At 35.0% G+C, this 26,913-nt stretch overlaps 2 protein-coding genes across 2 annotated transcripts in view; one reads left to right on the top strand and one right to left on the bottom strand.

Moving 5' to 3' along the window:
• LOC116775268 (uncharacterized) overlaps positions 1–26,913 on the top strand; it is a 63,117-nt gene that overhangs the window by 12,384 nt on the left and 23,820 nt on the right. Inside the window, exons 2-3 of the mRNA XM_032668137.2 lie at positions 8,528–8,682; positions 8,884–8,986. Coding sequence (XP_032524028.1) covers positions 8,528–8,682; positions 8,884–8,986 — 258 coding nt within the window. The remainder of the gene's footprint in view (positions 1–8,527; positions 8,683–8,883; positions 8,987–26,913) is intronic.
• LOC133319555 (lipase 1-like) lies at positions 8,795–10,790 on the bottom strand. Its single transcript, XM_061524569.1, has one exon. It carries the CDS (start codon positions 10,780–10,782, stop codon positions 9,592–9,594), a length of 1,191 nt encoding a protein of 396 aa, XP_061380553.1. The 5' UTR covers positions 10,783–10,790; the 3' UTR covers positions 8,795–9,591.

Here is a 26,913-nt window from a genome sequence, read left to right as displayed (position 1 = left end):
TGTCCACACTTGGACAGTCGCCAAGGAGTCGCACCGCTCCGCATGACCCGGGCACGTCGGGCGGACTCTGTACCGGGTCACTGAGCTCACACGCGCACAAAACTATTATACTGCAATAACCTCCCCTGCTGATATTAAAAAAAATTATAACTTTTTTTAATAAATATGATTTGTAAACGAGATCCTAGAATTAAATTTTTGTTGTTTTTTTTTTATTCCTTAATGTAAAAAACGTTTTAAAACCTGAAGTCGGGTCACGATTCGATGGACTTCCTTAAGCTAAGTTCTTTTTTTGTGAGACTTTGCTTTATGAAATATCGATGAATAATAAGAATATGTTTAATCTTAATTCAAAGTCTGCAGCTCGGTGCCGGGCGGCCGGGCCGAGAAGAAACGCAATACAGACTAAATGAACAATCTTTGTAAAGGATCAGGCGGTTCCTCCGGATGGCTCGAGGCCGAAGATAACTTGGAGACGTTCCTTTATCATGATATTCATTAATGTAGCGAGATGTATTTATAAGACGGTTAAAAAAAGGAACCTTCAAATTTCGTTCTTTTTTCAAAATAAGCGATTCTTTCCTGTTACTGTTTTTTTCTCAAGACTTTCCTTTCAGTAATGGACTCCTGAATTTTTAGAGATAAATTGTAATAGGTAATTGTCAGTCGCAGTAATGAGCACACAAACTGCCGCAGTATAAGTGTAGTCACTATAAATATAGTGAGGTGGAAATTTAGAACCAACTGAACACCTTCATGGAAATAAATGAATATACTCTCCTTTTGTTTTCTCGTGAGGATGTAGAGTGACGTGCGGGTGGATGAAGAAAGGGTTATATTTAATGAGATCAAAGACTTTCGCGAGTTCAAAAAGAAAATATTTTTAATAAATATACACCGAAATGTTACTAATATCTGTCAGATATACTACGCGTGCTTTATTTTGCTGAAAAGTAACCGAAACATCCGGAGTATGAAGTTTTAACCACAAATAAAGCACGCGTAGTAATCAGAAAAATATTAGTTTCATTTAGGTGTATATTTATTAAAAATATTTTCTTTTTGAATTCATTAAAGTTTTATCATATTTTTAACTTCTTTATAAAGATTAGTTCATAATTACAATATTGGGGGATTTATTTTTTATTTTAAAATTATATTTCTTAAACTTCAAACACTATTTCCTAATTATGAGTTTGTTCCGAAGCCTACTCCTGATGTATGATGCATGGGTATGAGAGTAATCCTCTTAAACTGTACCCACTACACACAGACGAAACAGGATCACGGGTAGTTAAAACTCTAGCCTCTGTTTTATTGTTAACGTCAAATAGATTCTTGAGTTTGGTTTGGTATTTTGAATTATTTTTTTTGCAACTTGTTGAACTTATCTTATTTACAATCTTCAACTATAAAAAAAATAATAGAAATAAACCCGACTTAGACGAACAAATTTATCTTTTGATGCCAACAAAAACACATGAAAAGAATACAATTAGTTTGTTCAGAAAACTTGTTTTTTATAGACAGTAGTATAACGTGTAGTTATACTATATATGTTACTAAAAATAACTACAAACAAGGTAACTAATTAAGCCGACAGCTTTAACTGACACTAATATACAACTATAATATAAGTCGAACAGAGTGTTTATTTTAATGTACCCATGTTGTGTATAAATATATCGCGACCTCGCGTCGGTTGGACTTTGATAAGAATTGTTACTTTAATAAAGAAAAAAAAGCAATATTACTTCGATATGTTCTTGAGTCAAGTCCTGGCTTCAACAATCCGTTGGCCTCTCACAGGTTAATAGATTTATATACGATGTCTTATTTTAATTGTATACTACTGGATAACGATTTCTGAACGTGCTGTGTCACCATACAGGGTGTTTCAATAATGTCTGTTATACTAATGTTTCTACATGGTTGATGTCCTATGCCGTCACTGAGTCGATCTGAGAGGTAGAGTGTATTGTAGCCCTAATCAGCGATTCCCTTTCAGTCTAATCCCGAGTCTGATTCCTACCGGACCACACGAGGAGCAGGAGTATTATAAGTAACTATGTCATCAATTCGTTCGTTGCTCATTGTGAAAGAATTCACCAAACTTGTCTGAAACACATCGGTGATGGAGGGTCGTCAGTCGTCACCATGTAACGTGTAGACTTTTATATCGGAGTGATTGTATATGGAAATGTTTATATATATTTTATTGTATGTTGAACAAATTTGTTTACACCTTACTTTAAATTTATTGAAAGGTGATTATTATAAATGAAACAAAGCTTTAAATCTTTCACCTCCACACTCTGAATGTGCAGTTTAATTACATGTTAAATAAGACGTCTGATAGGTTTCTCTGATCACGAACCTCTCCTCACCAGTCCTTGCTAGTTCAGTTTTTAAATTGGGGATATTGTATTTGGGGTCTGGAAATATTCAACACCGGTTGGATCACATCATATGTTAGACATTAAACACACGCACACACGCACGCACACACGCACGCACACACGCACACACACACATAGCTATATCAGTGTAGGGCAGCAGGTAATTTCACGTCATGTATCACATCAAAGACCTGAACGTTGCTCGGAACTAATAAATGAAGAATTTAATTGAACAGAGTGACGGTATATTGGAGAATGTTACTTGTGTTCAGAGAAAATTACTCGAAAGAATCCAGATATTAGATTCTGGAGATAACGTTGAACGAACATATATACAGGGTACTAAAGGTGGCCAGCGAAACAGTATTGTGTCTCAAATAAATATAATGTCGATTAATAGAAAGGAAATCTGTCTTTTTAACCGACTGCGAAGCTTCGCCTTCTGTCCAGAGTTAAGTTCCGTGTGCTCACTCTAAGGTTCGTCGATATCGTCACACTGCACAGGATACGTTTCTAGTTCGTTAAGAAATCTTTGCACACTTTAGTATCAACGTAACGTTGACTGAATGGGTAACGGGAAACGCTTGCTATGTAGTTTGAGATGCAGACTCATGTTAAGCATACAGTTATCATCTTTGGTCGTTTGGTATCTCAGGCGAGTGTGACCAGCTATAAATATATCTAGTATACTTACGATTCTTGTATAAAATGTTCTATCACGCTTTAACTCTGACTCAGCGAACTCAACTTTAACTAACAGTTTATTTATTGAACCGCTATTATTATTTGTTAGTGTCACGTCACAACTCTCTTCACTCTGTTCCTCATGGGATATTATATAAGGTATTATTTTGTCAGTTGTAAAGCAAGGAGTTTTATTTCACCACGATGTATGTTTTATCAGACGTCGTTTTATAATACATTTTTTTTTATATTTGTACACATTTTTATTAAAAACGAAGCGGGATATTTGTATCGGGTGTGAATAAAACAAAACATATCAACTTATATATTCATAGGTTTGTATAGAAAAAGGTTTCATGCATACATTATATATTATTATAATATTTTATGATATAAATAACTGTAACCAGTTGTGACGCTAACTGAGCCTTTCCCCTAAATTAAGTTGGGTTGTGTTATGTAAGTTTCCATAAATCACAACTACCCACTACCTCCGACCCGGGGATAAAGTGCCCCAGTCGGAACGCGTCCATAAATCTAGACTTACACGCGTTCACGTTTTAGGTTCGACCCAATTCCTACATCGTTAGCTCTGAACATTGTTTTAACAGAATTGTGTTACGTTAGTTATAATCGGTTCATCAAATCAGAGCTAATGAACTCACGTTAACTGAAAGTTTTAACGTTTCCTTGTGGATTGAACAAAAGAGAGAAGAAAACTAACTATTCCTCTGGAAATAAAGACCTTTACATACTTTGAGTATAAAAGTAATTATATCATATATGGATTAGCTGTGATTATTTATAAACATCGGTGTCATCGGTGCTCAGCGGGACAGTTCACTTGTTGTTGCGTGAGTTAATATCAACAAAGATAAATATTGAAAGAAACTTATACACAAAAAGATCGCGTAAGTCATGGAATACATAAGTTAAGAGTTATTATTTACGTACAGCGACAAGTACATAAACAAAATATTATAAGGAAACCACACACCGACTTCAAGGAAATCGCTTAGTTTATTTTCCTCGCTGGATTTGTTCTCGCAACTGAATCAGACTAAAACTAACAATGCCTGCGAAGAAATAATAAATCGGATATGAATGTTGCGTGAGAAGAATTCATACATTACAAAACAATGTGTAGAGGCCGGAGGGACTAGGGCGAGATGTACCGAAAACTGGTAAATACCTACTGTATATTTTAGATCACGAGATTCGTAACGAAATTACTTAAAATATTCTTCGACATGAAGGTCAGTTCATCTCTATTGAGCAACTCTTATAGCCGCAAGTGATGCGTTCAATTATCTTTATGACATTCTGTATTTAAATCCAAGGTCACAGAGCACAAGGAGGACTAAGGAGGTCACAAGGAGGACTAACTGACCTATAAATGATTCGTGTACCGTCTACACTTGGCGTCATCCCCCAAAGTCTCAATGAATCTACTGTAATTTATGTATCAATGATAAACATGTCCCTTGTTCAGTGTGTCGGCGGCGGCTTACCGTCAAAATGATATATCAAAATCTAACGTTATTACCATAAACTATTATAGGCATTTGTTTCTGTTACAACAGACCAATAGGTCAGTTTTATTTTATAATACACTAAGTATATTTTCATTTCAAAGAGTTGACGCACATTACGCCAGATCAAAGTATTAAGGTCAGAGAAAGCTTCTGCTACGCCGAGCAAAAACCTACGTCGCTATGAATGCTATATTAGACACTTATATACACGAGCAGACAAACTAATTATATAAAGGACGTTACATTAAGATATAATATTAGCAACATTAACGGTGTCATTGGAAATATGTCTTCGTCTTATATTTGTTATTTCACTAATATCCGATGTACACCTGGACCTGGACTTAGATTATTAAGTTATTGAGGAATAAATAAATCTTTACCATCTAATATACGCAATTCATACATTATTTTATAAAGTTCCCAGACACGGGTTACGTACACGGGTCACTTCTGAACGACAAAATCGCCTAAGAAAAGTTTATATAAGTAATCCAATTTCTGTATACAAACAATTAAAGAGTAATTTCTAAGATAGTAATAATCATTTACTCTTATACAGGAATATTTTTGGAAATAACGAGATTATTCCGTTTCGGAGTCGCATCCGAACCCGCCCCGGACTACACTCATAGTTACTTCATGAAATTAAATGGAATCTCTCAAAAGACTTATTCCGCGTTTCTCCGGATCAGGGAGACGTTTTCTTTAATAGTCTAGGTTTGGAAATTCATCCACAAAGCAACCACAGCCCGCGCGGAAAACAGATTATTGTGAATCGCTTACAAATATGGCTTCCGTTAGAGTGATTGAACAATTTTCTTTCTATTACAAGCAGAAACTTTCACATTATATATTTTCTTTCTGTAATTTTCCTTTTTCGTGTAACTTGAGCATCTCTCGTCTATCAGTCAAGTAAGACTCTTATATTTATCAACGTGTTTTAATACTTCTTTTTCCTCACTTTTTTTCCAGTACAATCTTTTCTAATTCCAGTATTTTTTTCCTCAATATCCTACCCCCCCCCCTCCCCCTTCCTGTTAATACCTAACGAACAGAGTCTCGGTGTAGTTAAAGTAAGGACACAACTTCAATAAAAGTCGAAAGTCAATATACAAACAAACTAAAACTTTTATTAAATCGCAGTTAAAATATAACTTACATACTTATAAACCGACAGCAACATCAACTTTAATATGGAAAGTTCAGAACGCGTTGTGTACATATTTTTTACACGCTAGGTAAATTAATAAAGAGAGAGGGCACTAGGGCTATAAAATCAAATGTCAAGCCTTACTCCATCTTTAAAGCGGCTACGGATTAGACTACAATGATCGATACGTATGAAAAACAATACAAAATCCCCGAGGATATTTGTGCGTCGGCCTCCAGACCAGACATATTTATGTATTCGCGAATCTTAAAGCGCGTTGTGATGATAGAGCTTACGGTTCCTTGGGAAACCAACATCCCCAAAGACCATACCATCAAGGTCAACAAATATTACGAGCTCACAAACGAACTCACTCGAAATAGGTTCGTCGTGGATTTATACGCGGTAGAAGTGGGAGCGAGAGGTAAAACGGCTAAATCTCTCTACAACCTACTAAAAGACTTGGGCCTGTCCAGAACTCACATCAATTCGTTCTTGGAACGTAATTCGAAGGCAGCCCTAGTAGGTTCTTTTCAAATATGGTTAGGTAGGGAGAGGAGCTTGGACAGTGGAGGTGAACGTTTAACGCGCGTTAGGTAGGGGCCCCTTAAACCTAAACTTGGGTTGCAAGTACCAGGCACTATTGAAGCTCCCCTCCCTGCAACGCGACGGACCCGGCACCCGCACGGTGAATCCATGGAATGCTAAGAGGGTTCGTCTCTAATTTTATAATTTAATAATAAATATCATCCGTTAATAAGGTTTGAGTTACATTAGTTAGTGCAGATTTGTGAAAATAGTAACGTCTTAGAATTAGCGTTTAATATATAGAAGACAAACAAGTCAATATATTTAATAAAATTGTCTGAATACTTTCAACATCTGTGTACTGAAAGGTTGTTGGTGAGGTGTAGTGTAGCGTACTAATGTTAAATAATAAAACTGTTTATTAATAATGTGTACATTAATATATATATATATACACTTCAGACTCCAAGCTTCGCGTCGCTGGCTCGGGGTCAGGGTCTAAACGCTCTTGACATGAATCGGCCGAGCCCCTGCTTCCCATGGAAAACATTTATATCGAAGCGGTGAAAATGAAACTAAGCGTGGAGGCCTCTGCTTGATTTAGATTAGGTTTAATGAGCCGAAGGTGTTTGGTGAAGAAGTTCGAGGCACGTCGAACATTTAGAGACCGTTCGGGCGACATCTCAATCGACTTCTCCGAGCTGATTTCAAAAGTCTGGTGTACATAGTAGCTATAGTACACAGAAGAAACATCATGTAATGATTACGTTACCTACAAGAAGAATTTATTCATTCATTCAATTTATTTAAGAAGAAATTATTTACTATTGGAAACGGCCTTGTTTTACTCTACACGAATATAATACGAATAAACAAGCGCTTCCTAACAAAAGAATAAATAATGGTAACGATATAAGATGAGAGTGATCTGTCCGAGCGACGATGATCTGTCATCCAGAGAAACAACATCTATTTGTCTCTGTCTAAGATTTTGATTCAAACCAAATATCAGAGGCAGTTTGTATCTTATAACACTCCGTAGCAAAGTATACAGTTGAATAATAAAAAGTCATAGCAATGGGTTATTTGCATAATTTTTCAATTCATTAAGTAGTTATGTTTGAAGATTATTTTTTTTTCAATATAAACATTTAAAGTATTTAATAATAAAAATATTATTAAAATTTGAACGAAAATATGGCTCCCTCGCACAGAATGTTCTTATATACGCGCCAATAACCTGCACGATGACGTCACACCGATCACATCACGTGATTTTTATATGATATTGGACCACTTTTATTTATATTTATGTATTTAAAATTATTTGTAAAAATAATGATCTTCTTACTTAGGTATTTTATGTGTATGAAAGAGTTTATTAATTGAACTTTTCCGAACAATTAATAGCGAAGTCGTATATTCAGCAAGGGATTTCTTTTATGGCTTATCTGATCACTTCACTTGTTTTTTTAATGCTAAAAACTTGTATCGAAAAGATTTTGGGACTTAGAGAGATGGAATGAAGGTTGCTGGGTCTCTCATTTCAAAACCCCTCGGAATACGAGTACCTACTATTGTTACAGGAACTTCAAATAGGTTTTAGTAACATTTAGCACAAAAGAGCAACACTCTGTTGAGCTCCGGCGGTCACGCGTTTTTATTAACTTTCTAATTCAATAAGTGTCATTGGTAGCTTAAGGCGTCGTTCGTTTATGTCTTAGTACATAGGAATGACTTCGCAGTCTCGTCGCTTAAACATATCATGTATTGTACATAGAGCTGCAGGCGTAGTATTAACTATGGTGAGTTGGATCAGTGGCAGACCCGGAGACATTATTTCCATGTTTTAAAAGAAACAGCAGCGCTGCCTCAGTGGGCCTATGAGCATGCTTGAACGACATTACATGTAACAGAGCTCACCTCTTCTCTAAACATGTTATTATCACTAAGCGTATACTTTTATCTGCTTGTTACTTTTTTTCCTAAACTAATCAAGGAGGACTTCGCCTGATGAGTCTTCTTCTCTGTCATTATTTATTGAGTTGGTAATCATTTATATGAAACAGTAACTTCAATACATTACACAGCAAAAATCATTACATACTTCTAAGGAAATATTTATTCATGGGTGACATTAAAAATAACAGATGACTGTTTGTTGCTTCTGGACTAGATTCAAGAAGTCTGCTATAAGTTCAGTATCCTTTAGTTACATATTGTTTCAGTGTCCTCCCTTCCGAGTCCAACGACCGAGGAGGACGAGGATGAAGATGAAACCACGCCGAGTCGAGCTGATGCTGATGACGGTCGGGTGTACAAGAACCCTCGGAACTCCCCGTCAGCTCAGTGCCCACGGGACGAGGAACAGGCTACCTTACTAGTGAGTTACAATAGGATATCAGTGTCACCAGCCTGTCTTAACACGAGCATTAGGTTTTAATTTATTTGTCAGTTTAAATATAAAGGAAAGTTTTGTAAAAAAGCAGACGATATCTTGTAGCATTAAAGATTTTTATTTAAAAAAAAACACATGTAAATTATTCAGTAATAACTTGTGGTTAACAAATTATGTTATGTCCAGGGTCAGAAATGTCTCCGCAAATGTTCCTCTGACGAGGACTGCAAGAGTAAAAAGAAGAAGTGTCTCTGTGATGGCGCGTGCGGCATGTCGTGCATAAAACCGGGTGAGTAACACATATATAATGTAACACATGCGGAACCTGTTCCTCGTGTATCTCTGATCTGTAACTGGAACTCAATGACGAGTTATTTAACGTAACGTAATGCAACATTACGTATCAATGGAGACGTATTCTCTTCCTTGTAGCGACAAAAACTGTCAGCGAGGTTATAGCCTCTTGTAGTTTCTTGTGCTATTACAGGAGAGAAATGATTATGTAACACTTAAATATTAATAATAAAACAAATTGTTCATCTTTTGCATAACACCATTCATAGAAAATTATATTCTATATTAATGTTTTAACAATATAATTCTTACTCCCTTAACAATAAGACACATTAATTTTGGTCAATTTCTAGGTGACGATATTTAAAATTTTTAGGAGAGTTTTTAATAGAAAGATATTTTATTACAGTGACTCAATCAAATCCACACCACGGTTCCTGTGGTTCTTGTAGCTTCACATTTTCTTTACCATTCATTATAATTATTTGTCATATATTGATAGTTATTAAATTTCGGTATTCATTATATTTGAAGGAATACACATAGAGACATCAAAATAACTTCATAAATGAAAGATGGCCTGCATCACGAGGATCTGAATCAGCTTAAATATTCATGGATTTTGGGAAACACGAGCTGTTTTATATTCTGACTGTACACCATATCGAAATGATTCCACTTCGGATCGTTCACAATAAATAACTCTTTCAAATTGGGCAGTTTCTTAGAGAGCGACTCCACCTCGGTTATGTTCACTAGCCAGTCTCGTCTACCTTGAACCAATAACACGGGGACTCTGACGTTTTGAAAGTTATATGAAGGAGGTTCACGTGTACCGTATCTTTCCATGTTTCCGCTTTCCCCAAAGTCATACCTCTGGAACCTATCTGAACTCCCAGCTTGTCCGTACCTCGCCAGGTTTCGTAACGACGTGCCATCCGGAAAGTGTTTGATGATATTTTGATAGACCTGTTCGTTATGTGAATCCGGATTGTATCCATCGAGAGACGTTATAATCGCATGACAAACCGTTTCACTGAAAACACATATTACATTTATCAGTTTATGAGCCATCATGTCCCTCGAAAAAACTTCGTAGATGCCCAGCTTATAGAAGAGGCTCTCGTATTTCATAGCCGTATTAAAGATAGTTTGAATCGGGCCGATGGACAACTGCAACGTGGTCGGCGTTCCCAGACCGACCATTGCGTTGACTTTGCCGTTATATTCAGGTCTCTCTGAACACAACATATAGAAGGATCCCCCACCTTGTGAAAATCCGATGTAATTTAATTTAGCGGCTTTCGTTATGTTCAAAACTGAGTCGATCATGGCTGGAATGTCGTAGTAACCTATTTCGTCAGCGGAAAAGTTCCAAAACTTATCATCGTTGTCGGGGTCCAAGCTGGTATGCCGTCTTCCGTAGTAGTTCCCTCTAGAATTCCCGACCCAAACGTCATGGCACTCATCAGATAACAAGTAAGGGAGGCTGTAGTTGGCGCCGGGATCGAGCCAGGAATCAGAACTTTGAAAAAGTCCGTGTAAGATGAGTACAGGTCTCCTTAGCTGCTTGCATTTGTTCCCTCTTAATCTGAACAAGTTAATAATATAACCATCTTCGGTGACCACATCATATTCTTCGCTGGTGTATCCATTTTGTTGTACTATTTCCGGGAAGCGAACGATTTTATTAGATGGCAAAACTACATTATAGAAATAGTTGGTTGCCAAAATGACTGGTATTATTACTAGAACCACCTTCCTGATAGACATGTTTTTAACAACTGACATTTAAGAATACTAAACATGCTTATAGTTTTTTTATTGCGAGTTGAAAAATAAACCTGCTCCGAGGATTCCGTACAAATATTGATTTATAATAATGTCCGTCGACATATTTCATTGTGATTTTTTATAAGGATATCATATGTAACATTAATATTTTTTTATGGAATTGTAAGAATGATTAGCCCAAGGCTGTATTAATAAAAAAAGAAACAAGAACTTTTTGTAATAAAAAACATCATTCGTGATTACGCTTACATAATATTCATAGGAATATTTGGCAATCTTATAAGACACCTCTCCTTATAGATAAAGTAAATATAGTATTGACACCGGGCGCTGAACGCATTGGCCTCATGAGGGTTCAGAATGTGAACAATAGACAAACAGCATGCTCAGTCCGACTTTGCGTCGCCACAGTACTATACTTGGCCCGTTCCTCATTCAGTAATTTACGTTAATTCTATTGTGTGACAAGATTTAATAATGAATAGCTAGGAATGGAATAAAATAAATTTACATAATATTTATAACATTGTAAGTTGTTGTGATGCAGAACGGCTCCGGACTTTTAACACTGCCATAAAACAAAACCAAAGATGTCATCGCAGAATTGTAATGAGCCTTAATTAGTTTTTCTTGCGGATATAATAATATAGCATAGAACAGGTCTTAGGCGATGGCTCGATGTACCCTTAGTATAATTTTGTTTATTATGGTCATTCTTATCGAGTCTATTCTGAGATAAGAGCCTCTTAGCTTGAATGATAAACAAAAATGTAAATAAACGTATTCATATGTATTTTCAGATCCCGTTGTTCAGTTTGAAGCGTCTGTTGATTTTAAATGTATAAACTGGTCGTAACACTCGACTGATTTTTTATTATTTCATTTGTAAATTTTTTACGCGTTAGATTTAATGATGTTTTTATCCAAAACTTTAATAGAGGTTAATGAATTTAAGTTTAACTTGATAAAGGTTGATGTAGTTAAAAAATAAAGAAATTTAGGACCACTGAGACAAATATATTAAAGGTTTGAAGAAGTTTAACGAGATCATTTCCAGTGTACTCGGTTTGCTGTCAATTCCACAGTTGTAATGAAACAATAACTTTAAACGGATTTTGTACCTTAACGTACCGTTATCAAATCGACAAAAAAACTAAACATATTTAAGACAAAGCATTAAATAACTTTCAAACTATATCTAAAAATATTATTATGTATTTAAAAAAAAACTGGTGACAAATACAGAAAAACTCAAATAAATAAATTAAAAGTCATTCAGTATAAGAGCCGCCAACGTTCTGCACTGTATGATAAAATAACACAAGTCATAGTGCTTCTGTGTAGAGCCATCACATCAGACGCAGCGTGTTGGAAGAGAATTATTTGATTAAAACTTAAAATAACTACTATGTTTGTTGCATCATTAGACCATCATTAGACGGGCCTTGCAGAAAAACGGTTGTAATTACAGGTAAAGTCTCTGTTCGTCTTACAATATCCTTTTTTAAGAGACAGGTGGCTAACGAACAGAGGGCCTACTTGATGGGCAGTAGGTACTGTCACCCATGGACATCTGCAACATCTCTTAAGTTGCAGATCTATTGCCAGCCTTGGTTTTTGAGGAAGAGGGAGGGGGGGGAATAAGGAGATGGCAGGAAAGGGTGGGAACAGGGAAAGGGCAACGGGCTCTCTCACTCGTCGGACGAAACGCAACCATAAAAAGACTACTTCACGCCGATCCTCTTTTCGAGGGAGGTACTTCCCCGGTCTAGCCAGCCCGTGTGAGAGCTGTCGTGACTTGACCACAGCTAGACTGTCCCACTTTCGATCTCTATCCATGTTATGAGATGTGTGAGAAGCAAACGAACCGTTTTCCAGTATAGAGTGATTTAATGATCATGTTAAGGTTGAGTCAGTTTTGAATTTGCTATAGGTATTATAAATAAAGGTTTCAATCTCCGTTCCTGTATTCTGCTGCACCGGATCACTCTACAATTACTCCTTACTCTAACTATAACACACATTCTGCAACATCGTTTACTATAGTACTGAGTACTGACTCTATCGGGTGTGATACATTTCTACTTGTATTTATTATGTTAAATGATATGAAGCCTTATTATGTTCATGCTTTTTACTTTATGCGGAAAAAACTGATTTTACAAAGTTTTTTATAAACTTTACATTTTCTTTTTTATATACAAATTACAAAGAATTTTCTGCTGTTTGGAAACTTCTTCAAATGAAACTATTTCACTATCTAATATTAAATATACACACAGGGCAGTACCTTCAGTGTTCTGTTAAGGTCCACGTGACCTGTGGCGCGGTGTAGCTAACAACCATCTTTATCGTTAGGGTCATTATTTAATTGTTGGAAGGCATCCATTTAATGACTAGTAAAATGGTTCAGACTGTGTATGGTTTTAGTTATTATTATTTAAGTCGTCTCTAATGAGCGACCTTCGCCAGCCCGGTCGTATCGGACGATCTTTTTTGGGACTCCTCACACCCACATATTTATGCACTCATCACCTCTTGAGTTCGACATAACAATTATTAAGAACCAAGTGAAAGTCTGAATGAACGTGTTTAATGTTAGTGTGTAGTTGGAGTTGTTACATTGAATACTAAAAAAAATCTGTATCATGACGGAGAAGGAAACATAGTCTTACTTAAATAAACAGAGCTTTTAACGAGGACGCCCTGAACAGGATTTAAAACGAATGAAGCTCGGCGCGGATAACCAGCGAGAAATAGTTTTTGTAAAGAGGAAATGACTTTTATTCCTTTGTTAGTATTTTCTTTGAGCCGTAGTTAGTTTAACTGGTCCGGGAGAAGTTAAGAATATATAAACTATGACGTGTTCCTTACGGACCAACACCCAGATAACTTTGAAAAGACTATCTGTAGAGTTAAGTTAAGAAATTAAAGACAATGATTTATTTCTATTTATATGATAGTATGAAACTCTCCTATTTTTTACATTTAAGGTTCTTTTAGTATTTTTGTTTGTTGGTCCAATTATGATAGATGTTCAATAATAATAATCAATAATGATCTAGAGGAAGGTTCTAGAATAAAAATTACTTGATGCATGTAGCAGCGACACTACGTCACACCAGAATCATAAAGTGTTGTTTAGGTAAAATGTATTTTGTAGTAAAACAAACACATCGATATTATAAAAGTTTTATATGTTATATGTTAGAGCTCTGTAGGAATTGGAAACTTCTTCTTCTTCGAGCTCTCGGATTCCTTTCACGGCCGATCTAAAGTTTCGATTCCTGTCCATTCAACACGAAGTCAAACCGTTCAAAGTGTATTTAGTTGGAAACCTCCGAATATACCTACATTCAATATCAGCATCACAATTATTTGAAAACAAATTTATTTCCAATAGTTTTCGTTTATAATAGTTTCAGTTAATTCATTAAATAATATTCGCTGTATTATGTAATATTTTCTAATGAAACTAAAACAGTAATCCTTCATTATAATTATTTAATTATTTACGAAAACATGAAAGTTATTATCAAATATCAATAATTTCAAACTATAATGACAGTAAATTAAACGAGAATGTGTCGTCTGCCCGTGATCACGCTTGCTGACAAATAACCGAAACGTCGGGAGTATGTAGTTTTTTACAAAAATAAAGCACGCGTAGTATATCCGAAAAATATTAGTTTCATTTAAATGAATAAAACTCGCGAAAGCCTTAGACCTCATTATAAACACAGTATACATTAGCTGTACTCTAAACTGAGACACTTACAATGAACACTACGACTGATGGAATATTTAATTTTATAAATTACAATAGTATCAACTTATAATAAAATGACGAATAAACAATTATTATACATATTAATTTTACATTTGTAAGGACGGACGGACCGACAGACCGACCGGTCACTGTTTTATTGTAATATTGCTATTTAAAATGTTAAGGATTCGTTATTTATATAGTAATCGTTAGATCAAAGCATGCATTAATTAAAAACGTGTTTCATTACTGTCGTATTTAACATTCTCAAGTCCCTATATAAAATATTTCTATTATTATAATATTTTATATAATATGAAAAGATAAATATAGCAAATGTTTTTGAGTCACGACACCAGTAATCCTTGAACGTTTGATATTTTTCCGGTCAAAGTTTTTAATCAATATAAACGAGTTCAACGCCACGATGATGTTTTATGTAGGAACCAGACAGAGACAATTAGTTTGCTCTTCCCTCTCCATCCTTCTTCTCTCGCTTCTTCCATCGTGTTGTTGTTGTCTCCTTCTCTCAGTTGTTTGCATTGTTTCCTTTGATGTTCTTTTGAAAAAGAATTCTGTAATTTCCGAGAATAACTCGCTGATTCCTCTGAGTTATCTGGTAGATGTTGGTGCCGACCAGTTTCACCTACTACTCGTATATTAAGTTCATGGTTTATAGCGCTTTAAACGCCCAACACATTATGTTTCCCCTGCCCTCATATATATTGTCTGCGATCATATCATATCATAGAAGCTCACCACCTCTTGGACATATTTTCCCAATTTGTTTGTTTGACTGAACATCGTTAGTGTTGTGATCTTGTTCTTCCCTATCACTCTCCGAGTCGCTCGAGTTTGAGTTTTTTGAGGTGCTTAACTATTTTAATATTTTTTTATGAGGATTCACTCAGCACGAAGCGAGCGGTACGTGCACATTTTACTAAACTGACGGCTACAGCTAATATTTCACGAAGCACAATAATAAAATATTTCTAGATTGTTTACATGTCCACTCGTATGCTGCTCTAGTAGAGTTTTGTAGGACAGTTTTTACAAAACAATTGTTCTGACAATGGACACACAACAACCCAGATTGCTTATAATCTAGATCATGACCAACTACGAGTCATATCAAAACCCGAAAACTACTAACTTACTCATTCCTTGAACACATACTTGACCTTATTTCATTCAGAAAAACTAGCCTCACTCGGCTCAAGTACGTTTATTACAGTACTAGCTTTTGCCTGAGACTTCGTCCGCGTTTCCGTCGTTTTTCGTAAAAAAAAGTAACAGACAAATTAACTTTCATATTTTAGTAGGGCAATATAATAAATAGGTCAATCCACAATACGGTTTGAAAAATATAGGGAACCGCAGAATATTATTATTAATAGCTGTTACCGTATTATAAAGGAAGAGAAGACAAATATAATCAGATAGCTCCGAACTGCTAAGCTACCGGGAGTTACACGTGCTATTGTGAGTCAACCATAAACGATAGACATATGCTGTTGTGGGATATTTGTTACATAATTTTATGCAGAATGTGTCGGTCATATATTATTTCTCTGTAGCTTTAACCATTAAGGCTGCACACGCGACGGAAGCTCAATGAATTAATCAATTTCTCCCGTTTTTCCAACATTTCTCTTTACTGGTCTGCTCCTATTGATTGTAGCGTGATATACTATACTACGTGGTATACTATAACTTGCTTAGGAGTATGAAAAATAATTGTACCAAGTTTAGTTAATATCCGTCAAGTAGTTTTTGTTTCTATAGAGAACATACAGACAGACAGATAAAAATTGTACTGGTTGCATTTTGGGCATCAGTATCGATCACTAATCACGCTCTGATAGTTATTTTTAAAATATATTTCATGTACAGAATCGACCTCTCTACAGATTTATTAAAGGTATAGATTGTAACGTAGTCTTTGCCATTACTTGCTAACAAGTCTTTATATTTATTACAGTAATTAGCAAACTTTTCTACAAGCTCTCGATACATGAAAGATTTCAATGAAGTCATATTATACATATATTTTATATACATAGCTTTAAACTTTTATACCTACATATAAAAGAACAAACTGAGAGTATACAAACTGTTGGACAAACATTAAATATGTTTCAATTAGAAAGTACTGAAGAATGCAATGAAGCCTTAATTGTTTTTATTTAGAACTAAATATGAGCAAAGATAATTTTACTTCAAAATAACCTACAAATAACTATCAAGATATTTATGGCGCGCTTGCTCCATTACATAATTGCAACACTAAAAAATTTTCTGAGTCCAAGGTCAAAATGATACAACAAGAGGGAATTTTCGGTAATTTTGATACTTTAAGAGGTGCTCATAAATTTGACATAATATAATGTAAGTATTTTAAATTATAATATCCGTAATCTTCCCGAGATCAGAAGCAACACACATGCAGACAGACCAATATTGTTGTATATTATATTAAGCTTCCGTATCCACTTAAAAAGGATACGGAAATGACTTTAACATATTTTAAGACTAGATGTTTCTTAATGTCTCGAACCAGTTTGAATTTCACCGAGTTATTGATGTTCTTCGATAATTTTAAACCCATTTACGTTTCCAGTATGTTCCCTTCTGTCTGTGTGTATTCATTTGTACCATGAGCAGACTTCAGTCTTCTTAATATTTAAGCCGAGCTCGTTGTGTTTACTGAGCTGTTTCACCGTTGAAATATATTTTAGGTTCAAATAAATCCTAAGTAGGTCGCGCCATGACCCGCACCGCGCAACACGCAACTGTCTTTCAAATACCTGAATGGCTGAACTTTCAACACTTAAGTGAAACTAAAATAGCTCTCTTTAAAGCACTCCAGAGTTATTTATTTTCTTTTTATCATGAAAGTGAAGGTTTACTTGGTAGTTGGTACTAGGTGATCACATCACCGCTTTTTTAACTCAACTTCAAGCAAAGTATGTTACATAAGATAACTCTAAATAACTCTCAACTTAAGAAACATATGTAATTTTTGTAATATATGGGAGTTATCGTAATTTAAAAAATAAGACAAAAAGAGAGCATCAGAGGCCAGTTTCAGTAGAGGAGGCTTGGTTTAATATTCATGAATCATTCCGAATTGATATAATGAATGTTGATTGGTCCTGCAACAATACATCATTAATATTGAGGAGTCTTAGTTAACATAAAGCGATGAGCCGGCCGTGAATAATTCAGAAGAACCTCGGAGTTTCAGAGAATTGTGAAATATCACAAATGTTCAGAATCAAAATGCTATATGTTACCGCTGAACTTCTGAATACACAAACACGAATTTAACTTAATAAAACCTGAACAGATAAGACCTAGACCTAGGTCTAGACCTAGAGGCTACAGAGTAACTCTGAAATCAAATAACAATATCGGCTTGAGTCGTTTTAAAGTTAACGGCAGACAGTTTATAGAGACAGAACTCAAGCGAAGAAAAATGTTCACAAAAAGGTACGCAAGTCTGTTAGCTTCTTGTTCCGCGTTTATCGGATACCGTAAAGAGGAGCTGTCATCTCGCATTGTGTATTGTATAAAGGAATCTCACTGATTTAAGTATTTAGTATACTCGTATAACTTACGTCAGCGAGTAAACGAAAGAAACAACACCGAAGCCTGGAAAACAATATTAAGTTTCATTAAAAGGAAAGAGTCATATAAAATATATTTGTAAAGGAATGTTTCCAGAACATATTTAAAGTGTAATTTTCCTGAAGTACTACAGTGTACTCTCGAGTTGTTTAAAATTACTTTTGAGACATGTTTTAAAATTTGACGGAGTTCGTTGTTTAGGCCATTTTATTTTTGTGGTTTCGCACTGCTTCATTAGAACATTTATAAACTTAAGTGTTCTATAACCACTTATTTTGACTATTTTAAATTAGTGTTGATTTATAGCTACGAGAACCAATTGTAGTGAACGTTCTGCTGTTCGTAGTTTCCTCCTAATCTGTAATTTCCTCCTTCCTCTCGCCCAGGCGACTTCAGGAATGCGTCTCTCGAATTTGTTGGAGGTTATACATTATATTAATGTAATAATTACTAAAAGACCTAACTAAAGCTGGAGTCGTTACTAATTACGTTGAAGCTATTTTCATAGTTTATTATAATAAAGCCTGCACCTGGGTCGCAGGTCTCAGGCACTGTTAAAGCTCCTCTCCCTAGAAAGCGGCGAACCCGGCGCCCACACGGTGAAGCCATGGAATGCTGAGAAGTTTCGTCTTGTTTTGTTAGTTTTTTATATTTATTATAGAAATCTTACATTATATTTTTTTAATGTTGTAGATACTTTGGATTTCTGGTGAGAATTATTTAAGGAGGTTGTGAGAAAAATTCATTAAATATATTATAAAACAGTAAATTGTTAAAAACTTTTTAATGTAGCGGACACACGCTCATGAAAGGTATTTTACGTTGGTATTTTAATTGCAAAATTCTATTCTAATATAATATCCGTCTCTGGAACACGGTTCCTCTTAACTATTTCCTAGTGTTTACGCTTGAACATTAATCAGCATTCAGCAGGAGCGGGACCGCCGCACTCACGTTTGAATCTTGTTCAAATAGAAATCTTTCAAAGGCCTGCCTCTATTTGTTCCTCAAACCGCAACGTTACCGTCTTTTGTATAAAATATACTTTTATTTTATTATTTAATTCTTTCCTTTCCTCTTTGTCTCTGTCATCTCCACATCTGACTGTTAATGTGCAATTTAATGTTAGGAACTTTTAAATACCCGACTGTTATATAAAATAATTAAAGTATAATAAAGTCTATTAAAGCGTAATGGGTCCTGTCTGTATGTAACTGGGTCGCGGGTCAGATTATTTATTGATCTATAAAAAGTTCAATGATCTTTTTAAAATCTTTAACGCAGACACCATGTTCACAACGATTGTTAATATTTAGGAATTAATATAGAATAACAATATAAAATATAGACGGATTGTTAACTAAACCAAAATCATTCGTGAAAACTGAAACGTGTCTGTCTAGCGTAGCTGGAGTCAACGTTATGACTCCAGGCGTCGTTCAATAATACTGACGAGAAATTCATTAGCTAGCGTATATAACGTTAATACTGAACGCGCGTGAATAATATAATGACTGAGATAATAACACGGAGACGAACTGATGAATTACAAGTAAAATATGTTCAGAGAGAGATCTTATTGTTAGCAGACACCGCTGATGGATGTGTGTGTGTGTGTTTTTATGCTATTTCTAACCAAATCTACTGAATATATGGTGATGAAATTTTACAGTTATCTAGCTTAAACATCAGAATAAGATATTGGCTATCGTTTATGAGAAAATTCAATGTAGTGCCCGCGGTATCACGGCATATAGGTTATGTATTACGTATGAAGTCCCGTGACATACACTATAGATGTCACCACCGATTGACTATCACGTGTGCGGTTTTAAACCACCGGTCTTTTTTCTTCGCGGCCAGTTCCGAGATCCACACGGGAACAATTGTGCTAGGACTAGTAACTGAGAAGAATTTTCTAAAACACTGAAATATAAACAAATCTCGTATATTATACAAAGCTTTATATCATAAATCATTTATAATTGATCTCGTTAATTATTTATTTATTAATGTTACAGTTTGAAGAGTAGGACCTAAAGAAAAGCAAACTATGTTGGTACCTCATGTCCTGGTCAACAAGTCAGGTTCAAAGTAGTGTTTGGGATTGGTGTTATAATTATTTTGATTCAAGTCTCGTTAACTCGCTGTTTAAAGTTAATGAAGTGAAAATTCCCGCGTCGACGCTACTTACCAATTGATCGAAAAATGATTGACTATTTTTTGTTCAGTGTTTAATATTATGATTTTTCCTCTGACCACCCTATGTTTGAGGGCAGCCCGTCTCCACCGCGGCCTCTAGATGCTGATCTTCATCACACAGTCCCCGTACTTTATATTTTCACTGGTATTGTTAAATATGTTGGTAATTTTATCTGTTATTTTGTCTGCTTACAATAATTTGAAATATTAAACATGGTCTCATGGATATTCTTAGTCGTGCTCTGCCTCTTAGAACTTAATTAACAAGAAAGTACGTACATAAAAAATAATTAAAACCTAAATCTCAGTTTTTTGAATTCGTTTTCTCTGAGGTCTACTGAGATATTAATATTATTCCGATGATTTCACTTGTCTGTGGCTGTGTTTATTGTTTAGGAATAAATGCGATCCAAACACAATAAATTTCAAATGAATGTCCCACTAATTTTTTTTTCATTTCTCTTGTAAAATGTATTCTCTTTAATATTGGCATAATGATTTTAAAATACCGATATTGTAACTAGCAATAATTATTTTTGTTTCACCATCTACAAACATAATTTTCCTGCGCCTTAACAGAATAAATAAAGTAAACATATTCAAATTTCTAAAACTCTAGAAGTTTTGAAGAAACTTTCATATCTTATATTCTGTGCAAGAATGTTTTACAACACTTGTTTGCATTAAAGAGGAGAAATACTTTAACTAGCGATAATCTGTCTTAACACTACTGTAATAAAACATACATTTCAAGAAAGAAAGTAGAAATAATAAAATTTTGCAAAGCCTATGAAAGATTCAAAGTGGCTCTATAAATGGAGTGAGAGGTCTGTTGGGAACAATAAGAGAATTGAACGGAGAGATTCAATCAGAATCATTACAGAAAGCCTTGGACAAATAAAATAATATAATTATATTCAGATGTTAGAATGAAAAACACAAAGATAAAAGTGAGACAAAATGATTTCAGCAAAGACTTGGAGGAAAAGACGCGTCCTTATAAAAAAGACCCGGAACGCGTTGAGTTAATATTAAAAACAAAGGTCATCTGAGACTCCGTGAGAACAGTTTTATTAAAGGAATATATAATTTAAAGTTTAAATATAAGAGATGGAACTTGAAATGTAGGCACGAGTCGTGATACTGACGCGGGCGGAGTGGGCAGAAGCCTGGTTACAAACTAATAATTGATTAACGTATTATAACAGGAAAACATTGCATTCCAAAATAAATAAATTTATTTTTGTCACATTTTTCTAAGATAACAACAACGTGGCGTCTGAAGAAACGCATCTGCAAGTCCTGTTATATCGGTGATGTTGTCGCGACTGAGACTGTTCATCGCATAGTAAGCCTTCGACAACTCATTGGCATAAAAATAGAAGCTGGATAATGCTCTATGATGATTTGACTTGTTGGAAGGAGGGAGGGAAGGTCGAGGTGGCAAACAGTGTGTTAATGAGAGGCTCGTCACTGTTGCGCTGAACACGTCCAATGTATATGGTATAGTAACCTTTACGTTATATACTGATTGTATATAGTGGAACTGCGTAATGTAGTACAACAGCTCTGTGTGCTCGATGTGTCGATGCTATAATTGGAAATTATTCAGGATATCCTGGAAACAATGTACTCACTGAGATTTCATATAAATTGAGTTTAAAATTAACATCAAAATTGGTTTTTGTTTAAGCACAATTCATTTATAACTAAAATTCAATTTCACAAATTTATTCTTCGTGATTGGAGTCATCAGTTATCAGTCATCAGTTATCAGTCATCAGTCGCCACACGCACGCTGTGAGTTCTTTATAAACCTTCGTGAAGTGGAATATATTTAATAATAATAAGTAACTTAATTCTATTCTTTATTTTAATTAGTTCAATACCAACCCATGAGATGGTTTTACATTCGTGAAGTCGCTCGCATTACTCTCCGCGTGCGAGCGGTACAAGACACGCGTCATCAAAAGAAAAAACTTCTTTACTCTTACATGTTATAAGTATATTGAATATAAACCCTCTCCGAACACTAAGTCGCGGACGAGACTAGCGACAGACGTCCAACTACCGCGCGACGACGTTCCCCTTCATTACAATCATTATTATCAACAAAACTAATGTTATATGTTATTTATTTCATTGAACTTATTATAATAAATTTTGTCTAAAATTATAAAAATATGTATTAAATAATAAAGATAGAATATTATTACAGGCAAAGGCTCCGGGTACTTTAAAGTTCCCGTTGGGAGCGTTTAAATCACTCTATAAATAAAACAAATGCGTCGTTCATGGAAATTAAGAAAAATGAACAGAAACTAACAGATTAATATAAGAACAAAAACATTGTGTACTAACATGAAAGATGTTTGTTAAATTATTGCGTTTTAAATTGATAAATGGGAATTTTATGGAAAAGTAAAAAAATTACATTAAACAAAGTCCGGGGACACACAGACGTATAGTTAGTGATAATGTATGTATCGAGTTTTACACTCAATATATAATATAACAGTTGAATAAACATACACCTAACTTACTGACTCACCAGCAGACTATATATTAATATTATTTATAAAATGTTCACTCTTGTTTGAACAGAGATCGAGTAAGTTATATATAAAGACTATTTAATAGAGAAGAAATCATGAAATAATTCATCGAGTGAAATGTTTAAGAAGAGAACAAAGGAAATGTCCGTCCATAAGACAAACAACTACAGCGAGGCGACGAAAAGAGATGATGAAGAGTTTCTAACAAGAAAACTGAGGAAAAACAAGTTTACTGTGGATAGATGTTTGTGAGGAGAGATGTGACTTACAATAATTATAATGCAGAGCGTGACGACTTCAAGACCCGAGCGCCTCCGCCCGGGACACGCCGGCGCCTTCCAGGCATATTAATACACGCTACGCCGTTGACTGTTGGTCAAATATTATAAATTAAAACAATCACAGACGATGCAATATAATGACCAGATAATAAAGTCGACGTTAATCTATTATAAGAGAAAGTTCGTATATCCTACACAACTCGTGCTACGTGTTATATGACTGATCACTGCCAGCACGTGGCCACCTTCCCGAGTGTTGTGCTCTCGACACTCACTATAGCTATTGTTATCCACTTCACCTTATATTCAGTACCAGTTATGTTTTCCGTGTTTTGTGTGTGCTGGCTCGGGATATTATTATTTAACCGCTTTATATGTGATACAACAAAACGACTATCAATAGAGCAGTTGGTTGTGAAGGTGGTGAGTGATATTTTAGAACTAACTTTATATCTTTGTATTATTTTTAATAAAATAGAGTGACATTTCATTACGAGCATGTGATCGGCGTTCTTAGAGTCGATGAGAATAATTAATTTCATAATCCTCCCAGTGCCGCAAACCTTATTCCTGTCGACTCTGTAGACGGCAGATGAAAGGAAATCGTTAAATAGAAGAACAAGTAACTTGCAGACTATGTTAAACGTAATAACTACTCAGATTAATAAGTTTTGTCAAAAGGTTTTTGTAAGTTTCTTCCTCCGCCTGCATCTCCTCATAGATATTTCGTAATTGCCAGTCCAAACTCTCGCAGCATCAATTATGACGTGACTTGTTTATCTGGAAACGTGTTGTTGTATATTTAAGCATAGTTTTTACAACATCAATCACAAGTTACGTAACGTAGTTGATGTAAAAAATAAGAATATAAAAAGTGAGGTGAACTGAGTGTTTGTGTTAAATGTACATAGTTTAACTCAAAGAGAACATTCATCTCGTGAGATAATTCAGTTCATTCACAATTCAATTAATCTTAAAACATTCTGATTTCCTCTGGATATAGACGTTTTAAGGGAACAGAAAAATAAATATTAGACTTTGGTCTGGAAGATAAAATATATATATTAATTTTAATCTCCACGGATGCGAAGGTTAAAGCCTGCTTAAAAGTTCAGTATCCATCATCATATGAAGAGTTTTGTCTCTGCTGTGTTATAATCATTGTCTTATAATATTCCTTGAAACATAAAACACGACAAACATTCAAATGAGTCGCTTCTCTCAGAGGAACAAAGTGAAGAAACAGGGCTTCGGATATTGTCAGTCGTGGATGATGAGGCAGTAATAAATAGTGCGGGAGTCCTGGGAGAGGGTGGCGCCAGTCGACACGTCTTCGCGGACGGAATATTTTAAATTAAACATTCATAATAACAATTAAAACGGAATTAAAACCGAAAACATTTGTTAGGTAAGTGACTGAAAGTTGTGTTTACGAACGTAGAAAATTAAGAAGGACAATAAACAAAACAGTATTGTGTAAGAGGTCCCTGAATTATAAAGAAAATAATGTAACTAATGAGTAGATTAGAGAATTACAAAATATACAATGTTAACATTCAACTTTTACCTTCATACGTCACATCAGATGTGTGTGTTGGTTTGTCAGACGAAAACTATAGAATAGATTTCCTTTGTTGAACCAGTGTGCTGGAGGTTCACACTAAGTCGCAGAGGACTCGGTGTTCAATAAATATCTAATGTATTAAAGTTCCAAGACTAGAGTCGAGTCTATTTCATTCAATTCTTTATGTATTTCATATATATGTACATATGACCTCTGTATCGCGACCTGCCCCCTCCCCCCTCTTCTCCCCCTCACTCTCTGTGAACTAAGTTTCGGAGTCCAACCCACCTTCAAGAAGACTACATTAAGCTGAATAGAAAATGAAGACGAGCTTTATTTGTTGTGAGTTTGTTGGCTAATTACGTTCTAACTTTATCTTTGACCTTTCCAACTTCACTTATTACCTTAATAACGTTCCCTGTACGTGTATAAGAGCAACAGGTTTCTTGTTTTTCTTACAATCTCTTCATATTATATATTAGAAGACCATTTCCCTTAATTTTATCTTCATGTATTTAGCATATATTCTTTTAAATTTCACTTCATTTTTAAATAAATCTGGTAAATTTCGTATTTAAAAGAATTAATTATCGACAGTTGCAACACGTTTCATTCAATGATACAGATTGTTTGACCCTTGTTTATATAATCCTTAGAAGTATGTTTCTCAGCTGCCCTTATACAGTTGAGATTACATTTTTTAATACCTACAATTATCGGAATGAAAACGATGATCCCTCACATTTATATAAGAAATCCCTATCGATAGATTATATCTCTAGAGGTCGATGGAGCCGAGCACGAACTTGAGGTAAAGACAGATTTAAGCGACGAAATAATTCTTTACAAATGAAGTAGTCAGCTCCTTAATGAAACTCAAAGGAATTTTGTCTAATACAAGAATCCACAGAATACCTGGTTACGGTCACGGGCGACCAGAATCACGTCTGGTTAAAGAGACCGACGTTAGAATATTAATGTCATATAATGATCAAATATTGAATAATACTCAGTGCCGCTGTTATCTACAGAATATATATTTTTATGTTTTACTTATTAATTTTATAAAAAAGTACATTTGCGAGAGACCGTTTCATTATAATGTAATTGTTATTACCATCGCGCGGGACGCCTCGCTGTAAGACCTTTCTGTTTTATCGTTGCCAAATAAAAACCGAAACGTTTTTTGTAAACTCGCGCCGAATAAAACATCCTCAATAGTCGTGTCCTTCAACAAAATGTCAGACTTCTTTGTAATGATCGCTTCAAGAGTTTTATCTTCGTCGTGATAATTCGTTGTAACTTGTAATACTTCAATCGCTACTCAACTCGCAGACGGATTGTAATAATCTTCTTTTCAATTTATTTCTAAGACAATGCCAGCTTAAGAGGTAATAAATTAATATTATTTTATAAGTAACAACAGCAGTTACAAAACTTTCTCTGAACACTGAGCCGCAGACGGGATCCGTCACAGACATCAAACTGTAAGGTGCGACAGAGTACCTCTGCATATCTGTATTGCGACAATTGTTAACCAATTAATATTATATGTTATTCAATGGTACGAGTTTTATTAAAATATAATTTGAATCTAACATCAGTTGTCCTAATATCTATAGTATTCATTGAGACTAGTAGTTTCACGTTGTTTAACAATAAGTTTGTGAATATCGCAGTACGTAATGTTGGAGGGTTCAAAGATTTGTTAATATTTGATAAATTGTATGAGTTTATAAATTCACCTTCGCTAATAAACTTTGAAAGAACTCGCCCGCCTCGAGCCGCCTCGCCCTCCTCGAGCCGCCTCGCCCCGCGTCGAGCCGCCTCGAGCCGCCTCGACGCTACGGACGAGGAGATTAATTGAGATATTATGAAATAAAATCTTAATTACTCAAATAAGGCTCTTTAGAGAAGTGTTAATTTTAATAACGTTTTCAGTATTTAGTGTTTCAAAAGGGATTTACAAACGAATATTTAATGTGTAAAGAGTTAATTATAACGACGTCAGAACAGCTACGTACCAGCGTCAGGTTTTGTTGGTGCTACTTCGAACATTACATACTAGACTTGGCGTAATTCAGGTTCATTAAAACTATTTGAGAGTAATGAATACGACAAATAAAA

This window comes from Danaus plexippus, chromosome 25 (genome assembly GCF_018135715.1).
Source record: "Danaus plexippus chromosome 25, MEX_DaPlex, whole genome shotgun sequence".
Classification (NCBI taxonomy): Eukaryota; Metazoa; Arthropoda; class Insecta; order Lepidoptera; family Nymphalidae; genus Danaus; species Danaus plexippus.
The sequence above is the reverse complement of the archived record's forward strand: the minus strand, read 5'-3'. Positions and strand labels throughout refer to the sequence as shown.